The 15,644-nt window shown below is 40.2% G+C and overlaps 1 protein-coding gene across 2 annotated transcripts in view; it reads left to right on the top strand.

Annotated features, from left to right (window-relative positions):
• Nucleotides 1-15,644, top strand: part of PHAF1 (phagophore assembly factor 1) — a 42,822-nt gene that overhangs the window by 19,404 nt on the left and 7,774 nt on the right. For both annotated transcript variants that reach the window (XM_035118226.3, XM_035118224.3), the window contains exons 5-12: nt 3,455-3,498; nt 4,770-4,849; nt 6,680-6,774; nt 8,663-8,760; nt 9,617-9,729; nt 12,798-12,931; nt 13,705-13,788; nt 14,383-14,465. In XM_035118226.3, the coding sequence (XP_034974117.2) occupies nt 3,455-3,498; nt 4,770-4,849; nt 6,680-6,774; nt 8,663-8,760; nt 9,617-9,729; nt 12,798-12,931; nt 13,705-13,788; nt 14,383-14,465 (731 nt within the window). The remainder of the gene's footprint in view (nt 1-3,454; nt 3,499-4,769; nt 4,850-6,679; nt 6,775-8,662; nt 8,761-9,616; nt 9,730-12,797; nt 12,932-13,704; nt 13,789-14,382; nt 14,466-15,644) is intronic.

Here is a 15,644-nt window from a genome sequence, read left to right as displayed (position 1 = left end):
ATGAGAAGCTTTTCTTTCTATTGCTCATAATGCTTTTTCGCTTCTTACTTGGTAAAGCATAAAGTGCTTTGGTAAACATTCGCTTGTACATGAATCGATAGCATGCTGTTAAACATTCACAATTGATTTCTTTTGCCACTCCATTGTGTATAACACCCTTTCCCAACCTGGCACCCTCCTGAAGTCCAAACTACATCCTATCAATCAGATTTGCTAGGCATTGCAGTAGGGCTTTAGTGAACTAAAATACAGTGGTACCTCTGGTTATGAACTTAATTCATTCCGGAGGTCTGTTCTTAACCTGAAACTGTTCTTAACCTGAGTTTGTAGCCTGAGGTGTTTGTAACCCGAGGTACCACTGTATACTGTTTTGTTAAATGTTCCCTCTGCTTAGTCCAGGATAGGGAAAACTTTTCTGTGCTGGACTAATAACTGCAAGCCTCAGGTGACCTTGGTCCTAGGACTGACCAACATTTGCATTTCCAAGAGCAAAAACAAGTAATATGTGAGCTATCCAATGGTTAACCACTTAAAGCGAAATGTCTTGCAATAAAGAGGTTCATTTTTTCGTATAAAAGCAAGCCTGCTCAATTACTGCAGGCCAGTTCCTTGAAAAGGGACTCTAGGGTAAAATGTTGCTTGTGGGAGGAACATTGTCCAGTTTCAGAGCTCTTAAATGCAGAAACCCTATTTTGGATGGAGTAGCTACCTAGTGGCATTCTTTATAGATAATTAACCCTTGCTGCAACACTCCATGGCACATAACGTTATGTCCATTTTGCCAACCTTGCAGTGGGGCATGTGAAGGAAGCTGTTCTTTAGCTGGGTGGGATCTTGGCCATTTAGCCAAGTTAGATATATAAGTCAGAAATAACAGAAGCAGATGCGCCAAAAAGCTATTCAACTTATTGTAGACTTGCACAACATCACCTAAAGTACATGGGTCTACATCAGCCACAACAGTCTGTACTAGAAACAGCTTCAGAACAGTCAGAGGTGCACCATGCAGTGTCTGTTACAGTTGCCCAGTCTAGTGGTTATGAAGGCATGAAAGTGGTTGTAGTTCAGACTGCAAAGGAAATTGTTGCAGCCAACTGCTCACCAAACGAAATCTACATTTCAGCATTTTGTGCAACCTCTGGGTGAAGTCATTTGGAAATGCTTATGATGCTTAGGACTATTCTCAGTTTCATGAGATCCTAAAGAGGTGGTGGAAACTCTTAGCTGGTGTTAACTGGCAATGAGGACTTGAATGTTGGGAGAGCAAACTTAAACTTAAGCCAAGCAACCAAGCAAATTGTTCAATACAAGGCTGTTGTATTATGTCTTGATTTGTTTGTATTTATGATTACTTTATTATGAAATGGAATGGAAATTCTTAACTATGCTAAAAGCAGTCCCGGACATGACTTCATCTTAATAGTAGATCATCTATTCTCCCACCCAGTTCTTTCTCATGAAACCTGTTGACTTTTATGGACACCAGTGGGAGCATTTCTCCCAGTGCTAATAGCACCTTTTAAGTAATGGGTTTTTGTTTTGCGAATATGGTAGGGAGGAAGAGTTAAATTCCCCCTCCCGTAGCAAAAATAAAAATAAATATATGTGCCTAGTGTAACGTCTAGTTAACCAGCAATGCGTGAACCCACTTTCACTAAAATCATGTTCTAGCCACTGACTACAAGCTTCTTCAAGCAATGATTGGGGGGTGGGGGGTGGAAATCACTTTTCAAATATAATACTCCAAATGTTTCCAAATGTTTTAGCACATGCTCACAGTGCCACTTGGGAACTGTGGAGCTGAGAAAGACATGCAGCAGTGTGTCACCTATGCAGCTGAGCAGTGCTCCTGTTAACTCTGAGCTCTGGGCTCACTCTTATTGACTGTTAGAATGTGGGTGCTGCTGCAGTCTTGCCTACCAAGCGTAAGAGTGGAAGACAGCTGCCACTCTAGATCAAGTACCTGTTCCAGCGGCATCTCTCTTCCCCTCCCCTCCACACCCTATATACCCACATCATGGCTGATCTTTTGATCAGTGGTACCAAAGGCTGGCCTTATAAGCTGCAGTTTCTTCCTGCGGTTCCCCACTTTAGCGCATGTTTGGCAGAACCTCAGTATTTGTAAAAACACAAAGCATCCTTATAGAAAGAAGAGATGGGGGATCCCAAGGTCCTATCACTGCAAAGTCTGCACTTGGTTGGTTGTGGGCAACCTTTTTTATTCAGATAGAAAGTAAACATATAGATTTACAATCAGATTGTTACCAGAACTGTTTCATATAAGGAAGATGTTAGGGATGAAAGCATTTCTGCAAACAGATCTGTTCATCTTGAACTAATATTTTTTGCCAAAGAATTTTCTTTTCTATATTTTTTGTGCCCGCGGAAAACTGTTACCTTCATTAAATCCTATTAAAATGTGTGGTTTTTTCTTTAGATGCTATAATGGACATTTTAATTAGTTAATTAAATTAATATGCTCAATAAATGTCTGATGTCCTTAGTGGGATAGATAATCAGCATGGTTTGCTTCTGCCCCATATTTTGGTCCTTATTTTACCTTTCTTTTCTCACTCACTTCAATGCATTCATTTTTGCCCTCCTCTTCCTATTTCCCCCACTGCAGCCTCACTCTGGTACTTACGCTCACATTCTTTCCTATTTTCTTAAGACTTTGGCCTGGTTTGCAGATACTGTAATGCTAAAGGATGGTGGTTACTACATTCATGAACTTCTAGACTCACATGCCATTTCTCTACTTCCTCTAGCTGTGAAGAGGATATTGGAAGCTTTTAACAGTTACTTGTTATGTCCAAACCTGCTATGTCCAAACTCTATTGCTTAAGGAAACAAACTGACTTCAAACTGTGGTTAATTAGCCTGTGGTTATTTCCTCAAACTGAAATTCTTGGTTTGGACAAAACCAGAGTTTGCTGAAAATGGAAGCAGAAGCTCTGGTCTTCTATCTGTGGCTACAGCAAAAAAGAAGAGCCCATAAGCCTGTGTTTGCCAGAGTTCATACCTGCAGTATTAAACCATCACATACTTATTTATTTAGAAAACTTGCATCTGCCCTTCCAACACATTTGCCTTGCTCAGGGAAGCTTACAACAATATTTTAAAAACCTGCCCCATAAAATCATAAAGCAGCAGCATTCGAAACAGAAAGAGACACAGTGGACAGACTCTTATTTTAGAAAGTTTTTATTATAGAACCATCTGCATGGCAAGGTTTGGGCGATATCTTGGTTTTCAACATTATGATATGTTGATATACCACAGTGTTTGCAATGTATCTTGGCTGCTTCTTCCTCCCCACCACCCAGCTGGAGGGGCATCAGGGCTTTGCTGAACTGCTCAATGGGGTGCGGGAAAAGTTTTCCAATACTTCTCAACAGTCCTGCTGTTTGTGTGTCAGTGCCTGTAATAATGGTATTTTTCCTGTTTTTTTAAGGTGATTGAAGTTTATGACTTGACTAAAGTGAAGTTAAAATATTGGTAAGTGGTCAGTCAAATAAATGTAGCCACTTATTCCTCCCCCCCCCCTCTTAGGGTTGGCAGGACATCTGCCATTGAGAGAGAACAGCTGAAAAGTCACTGAGCTAAAAGATACCCTGTTCAGCCTTATCCCATCTTGGCTTAAGAAACGGAGACGAGATCACTCATCTCATATTCGTAGCTAACATAAGATGTATGCTACAGTCCTCAAAACTATGGTTTACCTGAAAGAATCCTGGAAGGGTTTGGAGATCTCCAGCTGCCTCTCAGGCAAAGGGAATGGTCTTTAATAAGGATTTGTCCTCAGCTGATCTTAAGGCTTAAACTATGCTCTTCTACAAATTGTCCCTCAACTAATTTTTTTGTGCGCTCTTGTGTGACAATGCAGATATAACTGCTGAAAACAAGGAGCGGGAAGGGAAACTGGCTTTAAAAGTGGCTTCATTTCAGGCCCTCAGAATATCTTACTCTACTCAGTGAAGCTCGTAATTGAAATAAAAGCCTTTCTTTTCCTGTGTTTAAAAATGTATTGAGTATATTTCTGCTGTGTTTTTCTTGGTGACTTTCCAAAATATCTTCATTCATAAATTTCACAAAAGGCTTCATAGTCCTATTTGTGGACAGAGCATTCCTATAGGTATTATTTCATTCTGTAGAAGGGGATTAGCGACCTGCTTCTCTGAGTGACTGTAAAAATAGTTAAGTTCGGAATGAATTGTGAAGATGAAAGAATCATGAAGCTGTTTTATAAGTGACTTTGAATGCAACAAATATTTAATCCAATGCTGATTCAGAGACTTACGCCTGGCAAAGCCCCAGAGAGGGACATGTTACCATTTTAATTTTTTCATATTGACTCAGTTAAGGGGGCTTCAATTTTGGCCACTTTGTTTCTGATAATTCAACTGGAACATTGCCAACTGTCTGGATATCTAATATTTTGGTTTCAATCTTTAAGAAGTGTGATCATGATTACAGTACTTTCAAAATATCTCCAAATAAGGCTTCTTGATATTCACACAAAAAATAAACACACTTCTTTTAGATAAGTTAAAACGATGAGTCAAAGAGAATCAGGTTATGTCCCCAATGCATGTAGAGGCTTTCACAAGAGACCTTGCACATTGTTCACTGATTTGTTTTGAATTACCTTATTCAAAAGTACATTAGCTGTCCACCAACAAAAGCCGTGTGTTGTGTTTGTTGATCTCTCATCTACCTTTGACTCCATTGACTGAAATGGCTATATTGATTTTTTTTCTTCCTTCCAGTGGTGTCCATTTTAACTCTCAGGCTATTGCTCCAACCATAGAACAAATTGATCAGTCTTTTGGAGCAACACATCCAGGAGGTGAGTTGGCAATTCTTGGCACTGTTCACATGTGGATACTTGGTTGGTTGTGCCTGTGGCTGTTCCCTATTCTTCACTGTTTATGAAGGAGGCTTAAACTTGGTTTTAGCTTTCTATGTGCTTCATGATCTATCTTGCCAAGTGTGATAAAAAAGCTTCTAATGAGTTAGAGGCATGAGACTGACAATATATATATTTTCAGAGAGCTGAGAATTGTATGATAGAACCATTGGTGCTTATGGTGGATTTGCTTATGTTGTCAGAGGTTCCTGGAAGGCAGTCATCAGTCTGGGATAACTCTCCCCACTGGCTAGACAGGCAGGGTCCCAAACCATGATCCTGCCCAAGGGAGAGGCCACCCTACTCTTATCAGACAAGGTGGTACTTCAGCCTGATATGACCTTTGTCCTAAAGGAGGGGTGTCCAAACTTTTTTCAAAGAGGGCCAGATCTGATGACGTGAACATGCATGAGGGCCGACCAAAGTTATTGACCTTTTTTAAGTTGTTGACCTTTTTTTAGAACCACGGGGAGGAACTGCCTTTGGTGGCCAGATTAAACCGACCGGCGGGCCAGATTAGGCCCCCCAAACAGACTTTGGACATGCCCAGGAGCCAAATGCAACTCCAACTCCCCAGCCTCTCTATCTGCCAAGGCAATACTCCCTCTTTTCCTAGGCTACACCAGTCAGTGGCCTTGCTTTACATCCTCCTTGAGTGGTTTTGCTTGGCTGTAATGTGTCCTTGAACTCTGAAACTGCTTCCTGCTTGCCTGGCTGGGTGATTGAGAGGGGTGCAACAGTGTGTGTAGACACAAGCCTACTGTCCAAAGGTACATTCATTGCTTGGCCCACTTTTGCCTGTAGCCCCATCCACCACTGGCATGTGGCTCTTAAAGGTTGCCTAGAAGGCAGTGAGGTTCTTGGGCTGAAAAAGGTTCCCTATACTTGCAATAGTGCTTTAGAAACTTGAAAATCCTGTTTGACTAAAGCTGTGAGTACACCAAAGGAAACAATGCCTGTTTCAAAACTCCTTCAACTCATCAAGTATTATCTGTCTGCAATCAGTGTCATATGAATATGTTCGGGATGAGACGAAAAAGCAGATCTGTGCTAACAGAATTATAAAACCATCAGATTGTAATGATATTGCTTCAGACCACATGCAGAGGCAATAGTCCTCATAACAATTGCTGGTTATATCAGGTGTGCGACCTCCCTCCTCTCATAGTAGCAATGAATTGTATCCACTGTTAGTTCTACTCAGAGTAGACTTGACTTGACTAATGGATCTACTCAGAGTAGAAGTTAGTTGGCTACAACCTAATATTTTTCTATGGCAGTTTACACTAACTAGGTTTAGCCTTCTAACCAGGATTTGTTAAACAACAGCAAACCCTGGTTAAGAACAATCCATGGTTATTCTTCATTTACACATAATGCTACACTACAATTTTATCAAGCCATGTGAGGAAAGCGGGAGAAACAAGTAGGATGGAGCCTGTGCCTGATGGGTTTGCCATGTTTTTTTCAATCCTACAAATTCCATAGCGGTAATGAGAATAGAAAAATATTGTGCTGTTAAAGAAACAAAAGGTTAGTTCATATATCTGGCACTTGAGCATTTGAAAACTTCCTATCTGGCCTCATTAATTATCCCTGTTGTTCACCCCATAGGTTTTTGCCTTTAGACAGGTTGAAGCCCCAACTGCTGCTAGAATGTTTCATAAGCACTTTAGGCATAGTTTAATGAAGAGCTAAACTGCTTGATAGTACTGTCAGATTGGAAAGAGATAATTTGCTGTTCTTATATGCATGTGTGTGTGTTTCCAGTGTACAACTCTGCTGAACAACTTTTCCACCTCAACTTCAGAGGACTGTCTTTTTCCTTTCAATTGGACTCATGGACTGAAACTCCAAAGTATGAGGTCTGAAATCTTCTTTGTGAATAAATACATGGTTAAACAAAGCAGTCACTGTGTTTTGAAAGACTTGTAACTGTCTTTGTGCCTTAATTTATTGATTTTTGAGAGATGTTACTTCCCCTTTAGGCCTAGTTCAGCTATCATTGGAACTGATTTCCAAACTATGGAAGTATCCTGCAGGCTGACACACACTCCCTCTCTTCATCCCATGTGTTCCCCCCTCTGCCTTTTCCTGGTTAGTGATAACTATAGGTTTACTGTGATGTCTGAACTGGTATTATCATAGTTAACCACTAACCATAGTTTAATCTCAAATCAGAGATTGGAACCAGAGTTGTTTCAAACTGTTGGCGGTGTTAACAAAAGCAGCAAAAAAGAAAAGGAAAAAAAGTGAATGCTTTTTCTAGGCTGCATCAACAGAAATATAGTGTTCTGGTTAAGGGAAGTAACAGTCCCTCTCTATTCCGCCATGGTCAGACCACACTTGGAGTCCTGTGTCTAGTTCTGGGCACCACAATTTAAGAATGATATTGACAAGCTGAAACATCTGCAGAAGAGGGTGACCAAGATGATAAAGGGTCTGGAAACCAAGCCTTATGAGGAACGGTTGAGGGAGTTGGGTATGTTTGGGCTGGATAAGAGGAGACCGAGAGCAGATAGGATAGCTATCTTCAAATATCTAAAGGGTTGTCACATGGAAGATGGAGCAATTTTGTTTTCTCCTGCTCTGGAGGGTAGGATCCGAACCAATGGCTTCAAGTTATAAGAAAGGAGATTCCGACTAAGCATCAGGAAGAACTCTCTGATAGTAAGAGCTGTTTGACAATGGAATAGACTCTCTCAGGAGGTTGTGGATTCTCTTTCATTGGAGGTTTCTAAGCAGTGTTTGGATGGCGATCTGCCATGGATGCTTTAGTTGAGATTCCTGCAGGGGGTTGGACTAGATGACCCCCCAGGATCCCTTCCAATTCTACAATTTTATGATTCTATGAACACTGGATAAGGCATCACAGTTAACTACAGTTGTCACTGATTAGGAATGAAATGAATGGGGGGATAAATGTTTGAGTTCACAGGATCTTCCCATTCATCAAACCATTGTTTTGATTATCAAGCTGTGAGATCTTCAAACTGGGCCATAGTGTTTGTAATCTGAATGTTTTCAGAGGATTTATTTAATTGAACAAAGTACATGTGGTATTACAATAGGCTCCCTAAATCTTCAAATCAAGATTTGCAAATAATTTTTATGAAAATTACCGTATTTGAGCTACATAAACTGAGGGATGGATTAACCTTTTACATTAACTACACTGCAGTGTCTGACACATCTGAAATTAGGGACCCTGCAATTGGCTAACATTCTGGGACCACTGCAATATAGATTGGCATTCATCCTTGACCATGGATTGTTTCTTTTTAAATTCAAACTGCACTGCAAGACAAGAAAACAACAGTAATATTCCTAGTTGGAAGACGTTTAATGAACTACTAGCCTCCCAGCAGGAGGTACTGAAATTAATCTCCCATCCAAAATAAGAGGGGGAAGAGAGGATGATTAGTGGGGGGTCCTGTTAATCAGCTACATTCATAGACTACTGAGAAGAAATGGTTTGTGGAGCCCCAGAGAATGCATGGCATAGGATCCAGTGTGTGTGTGTGTACATGTACATGTAAGTGACTTCTGCAAGTTACTTCATGGGGTTTTTAACTGCTGCAAGACATGTGATGCAGGTTTTAATCTTAGTTTTGTTATGTAGAGAGAGAAAGTTTTGCTGGTTTTTGAAGATCATTCTGACTCACTTGGTTGTGGGTGGTACAAGATTTAGTATTATTGGACTTAAAACTATGTGTTGTGCAATCAAATATAATTTTAATTTAACCTTTCCAGCCAAACTTTGCCCATGGCCTAGCTTCCCTGCAAATTCCCCATGGTGCAACTGTGAAACGTATGTACATCTATAGTGGAAACAGTCTGCAAGATACCAAGTAAGTAGCTCTTATATTTTGAGAAATATCTTCAAATAGATAAATAGTGAAAGTCAAATCTCCTGTTATTTTATGTGCATATAATTATATATGCTGGCTATATTTAGCTTTATTACAGTATTCAAGTTTACTTGGTTATTTACATAGTCCATCATTTTGTGTTTAAGCTTCTTCAGGCAAGCCAATTTCCAGATTAAAAGTACAGAGCCTCTTCACACAATAACTTACCCTGGTATTTAAAAACATACCAACCAACTCTGCTGGTTAACATGCTCAAGAGTTAATTGAGCCAAGCCTAATTTAAGCATCTTCTCAAACCATGATGTAATTGAGCCAAGCCTAATTTAAGCATCTTCTCAAACCAAAAATTGTAAAGACAATTTTTGAACCCAAACTATATTTTTATCTTCAAAATGTGCAGGCAAAAACCATGGTTTATAGCTGCTTATTTGCTTCCATTTTTCATTTGGTCAGTGCTCTATTCTGAAGATGCAATAGCCTCTGAAGGCAGAATGATGTTCATAACCACAGTTTATCAGTTCAGATATCACATCAAAGCATTGTTTGCACACCTATTGCAAACTATGGTTTCTAAGTCTTGTTTGCTGGTCAGTTACAAACTGTTGTGTTGTTGGCTGTTTAGCATAAATTTAGTAAATGGTAAGGTTCCTTTTTAAAATGCAGTTCTTCTCTTTTTGCTTCTTCATCTGTAAGTTGTGTTTGCGACACCACTATTGAGTTAGGGCTGTTTAGTCAGACAGCACTCGCTATTGGTATAGAAAAGTGAACCAGAAACAATGTGTTGCTTAGCACTAATCTGGGTATTGTTTAATTATACATGATCTTGCTGTTTCAGGGCTCCTATGATGCCCCTCAGCTGTTTCCTTGGAAATGTGTATGCAGAGAATGTTGATGTTCTGAGAGATGGAGCTGGGCCCTCAGGTTTACGGCTTCGCTTACTCACTGCAGGTATTAGTGAGCAGAGGTTTCCTTTCAAAGGCACAAATGTGAATATGGGCAACCTATATATCTCGGAATCTCTCAAGTACTTACTTCTGATTTCTCTCTCATCTCCTCTTTGGAGATGACTCGTACATTCCAGGAAATATTGCTTCAGTTGATTCCAAGTTCATTACAACACCATTCTTGATATAATGAAACTTTGTCTTATGTGTAGGGGTGTAGGTTCTCCTTGAGCAATAAGTAAGTGTCTGTCAAGCAAGAATTTCTGCAAAACTATGAACCAGATTCACAATCAGAACCTCTGGGAGATGTGGAAAGATTCCCAAGGGTTTAGCAGGGTTGCAAAGGGAATTAGAAGGTGCTCTTCACCACCATAGAGACATAGAAGCCTAAAACTGGATCAGGAGTCAGTCAGCCAGTAGTCAGGTGTGTATTGGAATTCAGATGTGGCCCCCAAACCATGGTTTGTAAAGTTACATTATAGCAATACCAACACCATATATCTGACCATCATTTGCAAGAGTCCACCAAACCAGGATATGAAACCATGTTTTGAAGCTGATTCGGGATGTTGCTCCATTCTTGAAGGATTCTGTTTTGGGAAGACATCTGGGGTTTCTAGGGGAGGAGGCTAACCGTACAAGTTTGCTCATAAGTCTCATATGAACACAAAAGCCTGAGTGCAGTTATCCAGAGTTTTGGAGTACGTTGTCAGCAATATGCTGATGACACACAACTCTACTTCCCCTTTACAACTGCAGGTGTGGCAGTGGAAGTGCTGGATGAGAGTCAACAAACTGAAGCTCCATCCAGATAAGACTGAGGCACTGCTAGTGGATGGTTCCCTAGACCTTATGAATGGAAGGTTGCTTGCTCTTGATAGGGTTACACTCCCTCTGAAAGAGCGAATACACAGCATGGGGGTATTACTGGATCCTTTGCTGTTGCTTAAGGCTCAGGTGCCCTAGTGGTGTGGAGTGTCTTCCATCAGTTTGGGTTGGTGGCCCAGCTATGCCCCTACCTGAACAGGGATAGCCTCACTTTTATGCTATGGTAACTTCTAAGTTAGATCACTGCAATGGGGCGGTCTCTGAAGGTGATTTGGAAACTTCGGCTGGTGCAGAATTTAGCAGCTAGGCTGCTCACCAGGGCAAGACTGAGCATATAACACAAATCCTGGCCCAACTGCACTGGCTGCCGTGAGCTTCTTAGAGAAACAGCAGAATCACATAAGAAATAGGTAAAATGAGTGCAGTTTCAATCCAGCCTTTGGTTGAAGGTTTGGTGATTGTTTATTTGTGGATACTGTAATGAATGATAAGTTCATCAAGTCTTGCTTCTGTTCACTTGAAGATTAGCTTCACAAAATGAAGGATTTTTGGTTGTCTTGATTACAAGATGAATAAAATGTAGCCAATTTTAAGTGGAATTTGCTTCTATTTTTACAGAGGAGGCGAAAGGAGAGCTGCCTAGGACAGGGATCATATATCCTGGTAATAGTAGGAAGGAGTTAGCTATTATCCAGAAACTGTAAATGGTTTTTCAAGGTAGAGTGTGAAGTCCAGATAACATATATACATGCCTGAAATTTAAAGAAAAAGATGTTGGATGTATTAGTTACTCATTATTAGCTTTATGCACTGAAGGGTTAACTCATGCATATCAAAACTCAGTTTTAAAGTGAATGTACTTCATTTGGATGCCAGTGTATCTAAAGAACTCCCAGTCTGAGAGCAGGACAATGGAAAGGGGGTTCATAATTAACAAAAATGTTGATCATGTTAAATTTATGTAAAATGTATCCTACACTTAAAATACTTTCACCTATGGCTTGAACAGAGATTGTGGATTTTTATTACACTTCGTGTGGTAATAAGCTTACTGAAGCCCGGATGCTGGTGTTATCACTAGCGTGGCCTTATTAATTGTCACCGTGTTGATTTTACCAAATTTTCACAGTGTGACCTTCTTTCATTTTGTTTCCCTCGGACCTAATTTATCCATTCCACACAGACATGTGTGCCAATTTAGGATTACATTTAATGCATCTGTTGAAGTGGACTCTGGTACATGAAAGCGTATGACAGGGGTGGGCATTCTGTGGCCCTCCAGCTGTTGTTGGGCTCCCAACTCCTATCATCTCCAGCCAGGCATGGTGAGAGTTAATAGTCCTGAAGCATTTGAGTGTCACACATTACCCACACCTGCTGTGATGGCTGGGGTATTGGACTAGGACCAGGAAACTCCAAATCCACAAAGTTCACTGAGTGATCTTGAGACAGCCACACACACTCTCAATCTAACTTGCCCTCTGGTATAGTTTCATTGTGAGGTTAAATGGGGAAGGATGTGTGTGTTGCCTATAGCCCCTTGGATGAAGGGTAGGATAAAAATGTAACAATCATTCCTGATAAAATATGGCTTAATCTAGAGTATCTTTTATAGAAGGGTGCTTGTGCATAACTTTGGTTGCAAATTATTTAAAATTTTAACCCACACTTCATGCAACGAATAGTATTATGCTGCATTGGGCCATTTCTATAGGAGAAAGAGCACAACCCCAGCCCCACAGAAAGAGCACTTCTGCTCTTCTGCAACTCCTCTTCATTTCAGTAGGACTCGAACAGAACAGGTGGAAATGTATGCTTCAGCTGCAAGCTAATTTGCACCAGCCTTCCCCAATGTGGTGATCTCAGAATTTGTAGTCCAAGACATCTGGAAGCCACCGGATTGAGGAGGACTAGTGTGCATGAATTTGAATAATCTGTCTTCCACAGGTTATTTCTGAGAGTTGCTCCAATGTGGCAAGTGCGTTTTGTACATTTCTATTTAGTGTTTTAATTTTTTTCTAATTGGATTCTGCTAATGTCATTTGCATCCTGAGTTACACCTTTCTGAAGTTGCTCATTTTTATTTTTATTTGTTGAGAGACTTCTAAAATCTGCCACAGTGCGATTTCTGTTCTTGTTTCACTCTTTTGGTTAGCTGGATGAGAGCTGAATGAAGGCTTCCGGCCATAGCAATATTTTGGAAGTGTGGTATCCCATCTATTAACACTTTCCCTTGTTTTTCAGGTTGCGGCCCTGGTGTATTAGCTGATGCCAAGATGCGGGTATTTGAGCGCTGTGTTTATTTTGGTGATTCGTGCCAAGATGTTCTGAGCACTTTGGGGTCTCCTCACAAAGTTTTCTACAAGTCAGAAGATAAGGTTGGACTACAATAACAAGTTAACACAGATTATCTGTGTGTTAGGCTACTAAAATTAACTGTTTACATTTTTCAATATCCCTACCGGTTTGGTAGTTCTTTAATAAATGTTAACCTTCTAACTGACCTGTGGCTTCAGTTTTAGGACAAAGTCTTGTCTTCTCATCCTGCCTAACCCTAGTTTTTACTAACAGTATTTTATTTATTTATTTAGTAGATTAGATGGTAAACTGATGTCTGCACTGTTCAGATTTTGCAGGATGATGGAAGGTTCCATCATAACAGATTCCCACATACAGAAAACTAGTATGTCAGGAAAAGGCTAGAGTAGAAGCAGTTTCCCTGACAATCTACTTTTTTGTGCAGGGATTCTTCCCCCCCCCCAAAAAAAAGTTCTGGTATGCAGGAGCCATGTTGAATTCCCATCCAATTTCCCCACGGTACTGGGGACTAATGTGCACTAATGTGCAGGAAATTTGCACTAATTAGTGCATTTTCCTGCACTAATGTGCAGGAAAAATAAGAAGGGAGGGACAGAATAGAGGGATCTCCACAAATGCACTCAAGTTATGCAAGTTAGTGTTCATTGAATGTGCCCAAAATGCCCAGTAATCGAGTGGCAATAATGGTTGTGGGACCAGAACAAATTTCTCATTTCTGCCATAGGGGTAACTTAGTCCGTTCAAACCAGAGGAGCATATTGATGAAACTGGATGATCTACTTGTCTCCTTATTTCCAAAAGCTGAAGTGTAGATTTGTTTTGTTTTTTAAAGATGAAAATTCATTCACCCTCGCCTCACAAGCAGGTTCCTTCAAAGTGCAATGACTACTTCTTCAACTACTTCACACTTGGAGTGGTAAGTTGCAAACGTTGAAAACAAGGGATCTCTTTTTTCTTTTTTTCTTCTGTCTGTGCACAACTTTCATAATGCCTGTAGCATGTTAATCCGTTAATGCAGGAATCAATGTTGTCCAAATCCTTCAGACCTCCTTTGCTGAGAAATTTGAACCTTATCTTCTTATCTTTGTCAGTTTGATTAGTGACACATTAACACAATTGGTATCTCATGGGGCCCATTCTATGTATTTGATATTCAGCATTTGCAAAATCAAAACATAATCCTTCAGACTCAAAAAATGTTCTGGAGAAAGGGCAGTGCCAATGCCTGTCATCTTAAACACAAATGGGAGAAGGCAGAGAATCCCCCCCCCCCCATTAGTAAGGGCAGGTCCCAGGAACTTGGAGGTCTTAGCTTTCAGAGTGATTTTTCCATAATATTATATCCCCTTGCTACCAAATAAGAAAACATCTTGAAATCATTGCTCTCTGAGCATATCCGCATACATTTCAAAAAGCCCTGTCCAGGACTTTCTATTCATTTGTGGGAAGCTGTTTAATCATTTCAACTTTGTGTGGCTCATTGTTTTTCCTTTCTTAATTTCACCCACAGGATATCCTTTTTGATGCAAATACTCACAAAGTGAAGAAATTTGTTCTACATACTAATTACCCTGGTCATTACAACTTCAATATGTGAGTAGAAAGAACTGTATTGCCCAAACCTCTGTTGCAATTTGAAGGCAAAGGGAAGGGAGCATCAAGGAGAAGGCAAAGAAACCAGTGCGTTGCTGAATCCCCACCAGCAGTGCCTAAGCTCTTTCTGGTTTCTAAGCCTTCATCAGATGTTACTCACATTTCCACAACTTTTTCTGGTTAGAATCTTCTTTAAAACAAACATGAATTTCTCTGTATTTTAAATTCCTTGCAGTATACTGGATTCTTCTCTTTGGTTTCTGTGTTGTCACTTCTGGACTACAGTAGTTGATTGTTGTAGAGCCTGGAACTAATGGGTATCAAGAACCTCTTTTCCCTGTGCAAGATGTGTTGCTGTATTTTGTCAAAACCCGGTTTTTTTAGGAGATCAGTGAAGGTAGTGTGTGGAAGTAACACTGCTCATTCATAAGACTAGATTTCCCATCTTATGCCCTGCAAAGAGGAAACTTAACTCACCCCCCCAAAAAAAAATCCACCCATAATTCATGCCTGATTTTTAAGATTTCTGCACCTAATTAACAATTATATTATTGTATTTATTTATTTATTCAAATTATATGCCACTTAACACTGTATTTTCTAAGCAGTGTACAGTACTTTGAGATTACAAAAGAGGTACAAAGGATAAAGTCAATTAAAATTAACCATAGAATCAGAAAAGCTTACTTAAAATGCCTCCTGGACTCAAAAGTCTTCACCAAACACTTGAAGTTCCACAGAGAGGGGACCTGTTTGATCTGACCTGCGAGGAAGTTCTGCAGAAGTAGGCCCACAATACTGAATGCATGGCTCCTAGTGGTAGAAGCAAACTGTGCTTCTGTGTCATGGGCACCATTAGCAATTGCTTTTTTGGGGTAGGGTGCTTAACATTTGGGTGGGAGGTTGTCTATAACTCAGAAAACGTACATGCTTTGAATGCAGGTCGTCATGGTTTCAGTCCCTGGTGCCTCCAGTTAAAAATAATAATAATCACATAGCAACAAGTGATGTGGAAGACCCTCTGCCTGAGATCCTGAAAAGCCGCTGCCAGAGTAAACAATACTAGGGTAGATTTAAAAAATAGTTAAGATTAAAAAAATAGTTAAGGCCTTATGTCAGGAAGTTTTCAGTGTTCTGCATATTTGCTGTGGTATCTGGCATCACTCTGGTTGCCACCAA

The sequence above is a fragment of the Zootoca vivipara genome, chromosome 6, assembly GCF_965207765.1.
Source record: "Zootoca vivipara chromosome 6, rZooViv2.hap1.1, whole genome shotgun sequence".
Classification (NCBI taxonomy): Eukaryota; Metazoa; Chordata; class Lepidosauria; order Squamata; family Lacertidae; genus Zootoca; species Zootoca vivipara.
Note: the sequence above shows the minus strand (reverse complement) of the source record. Positions and strands in the feature narration are given on the sequence as shown.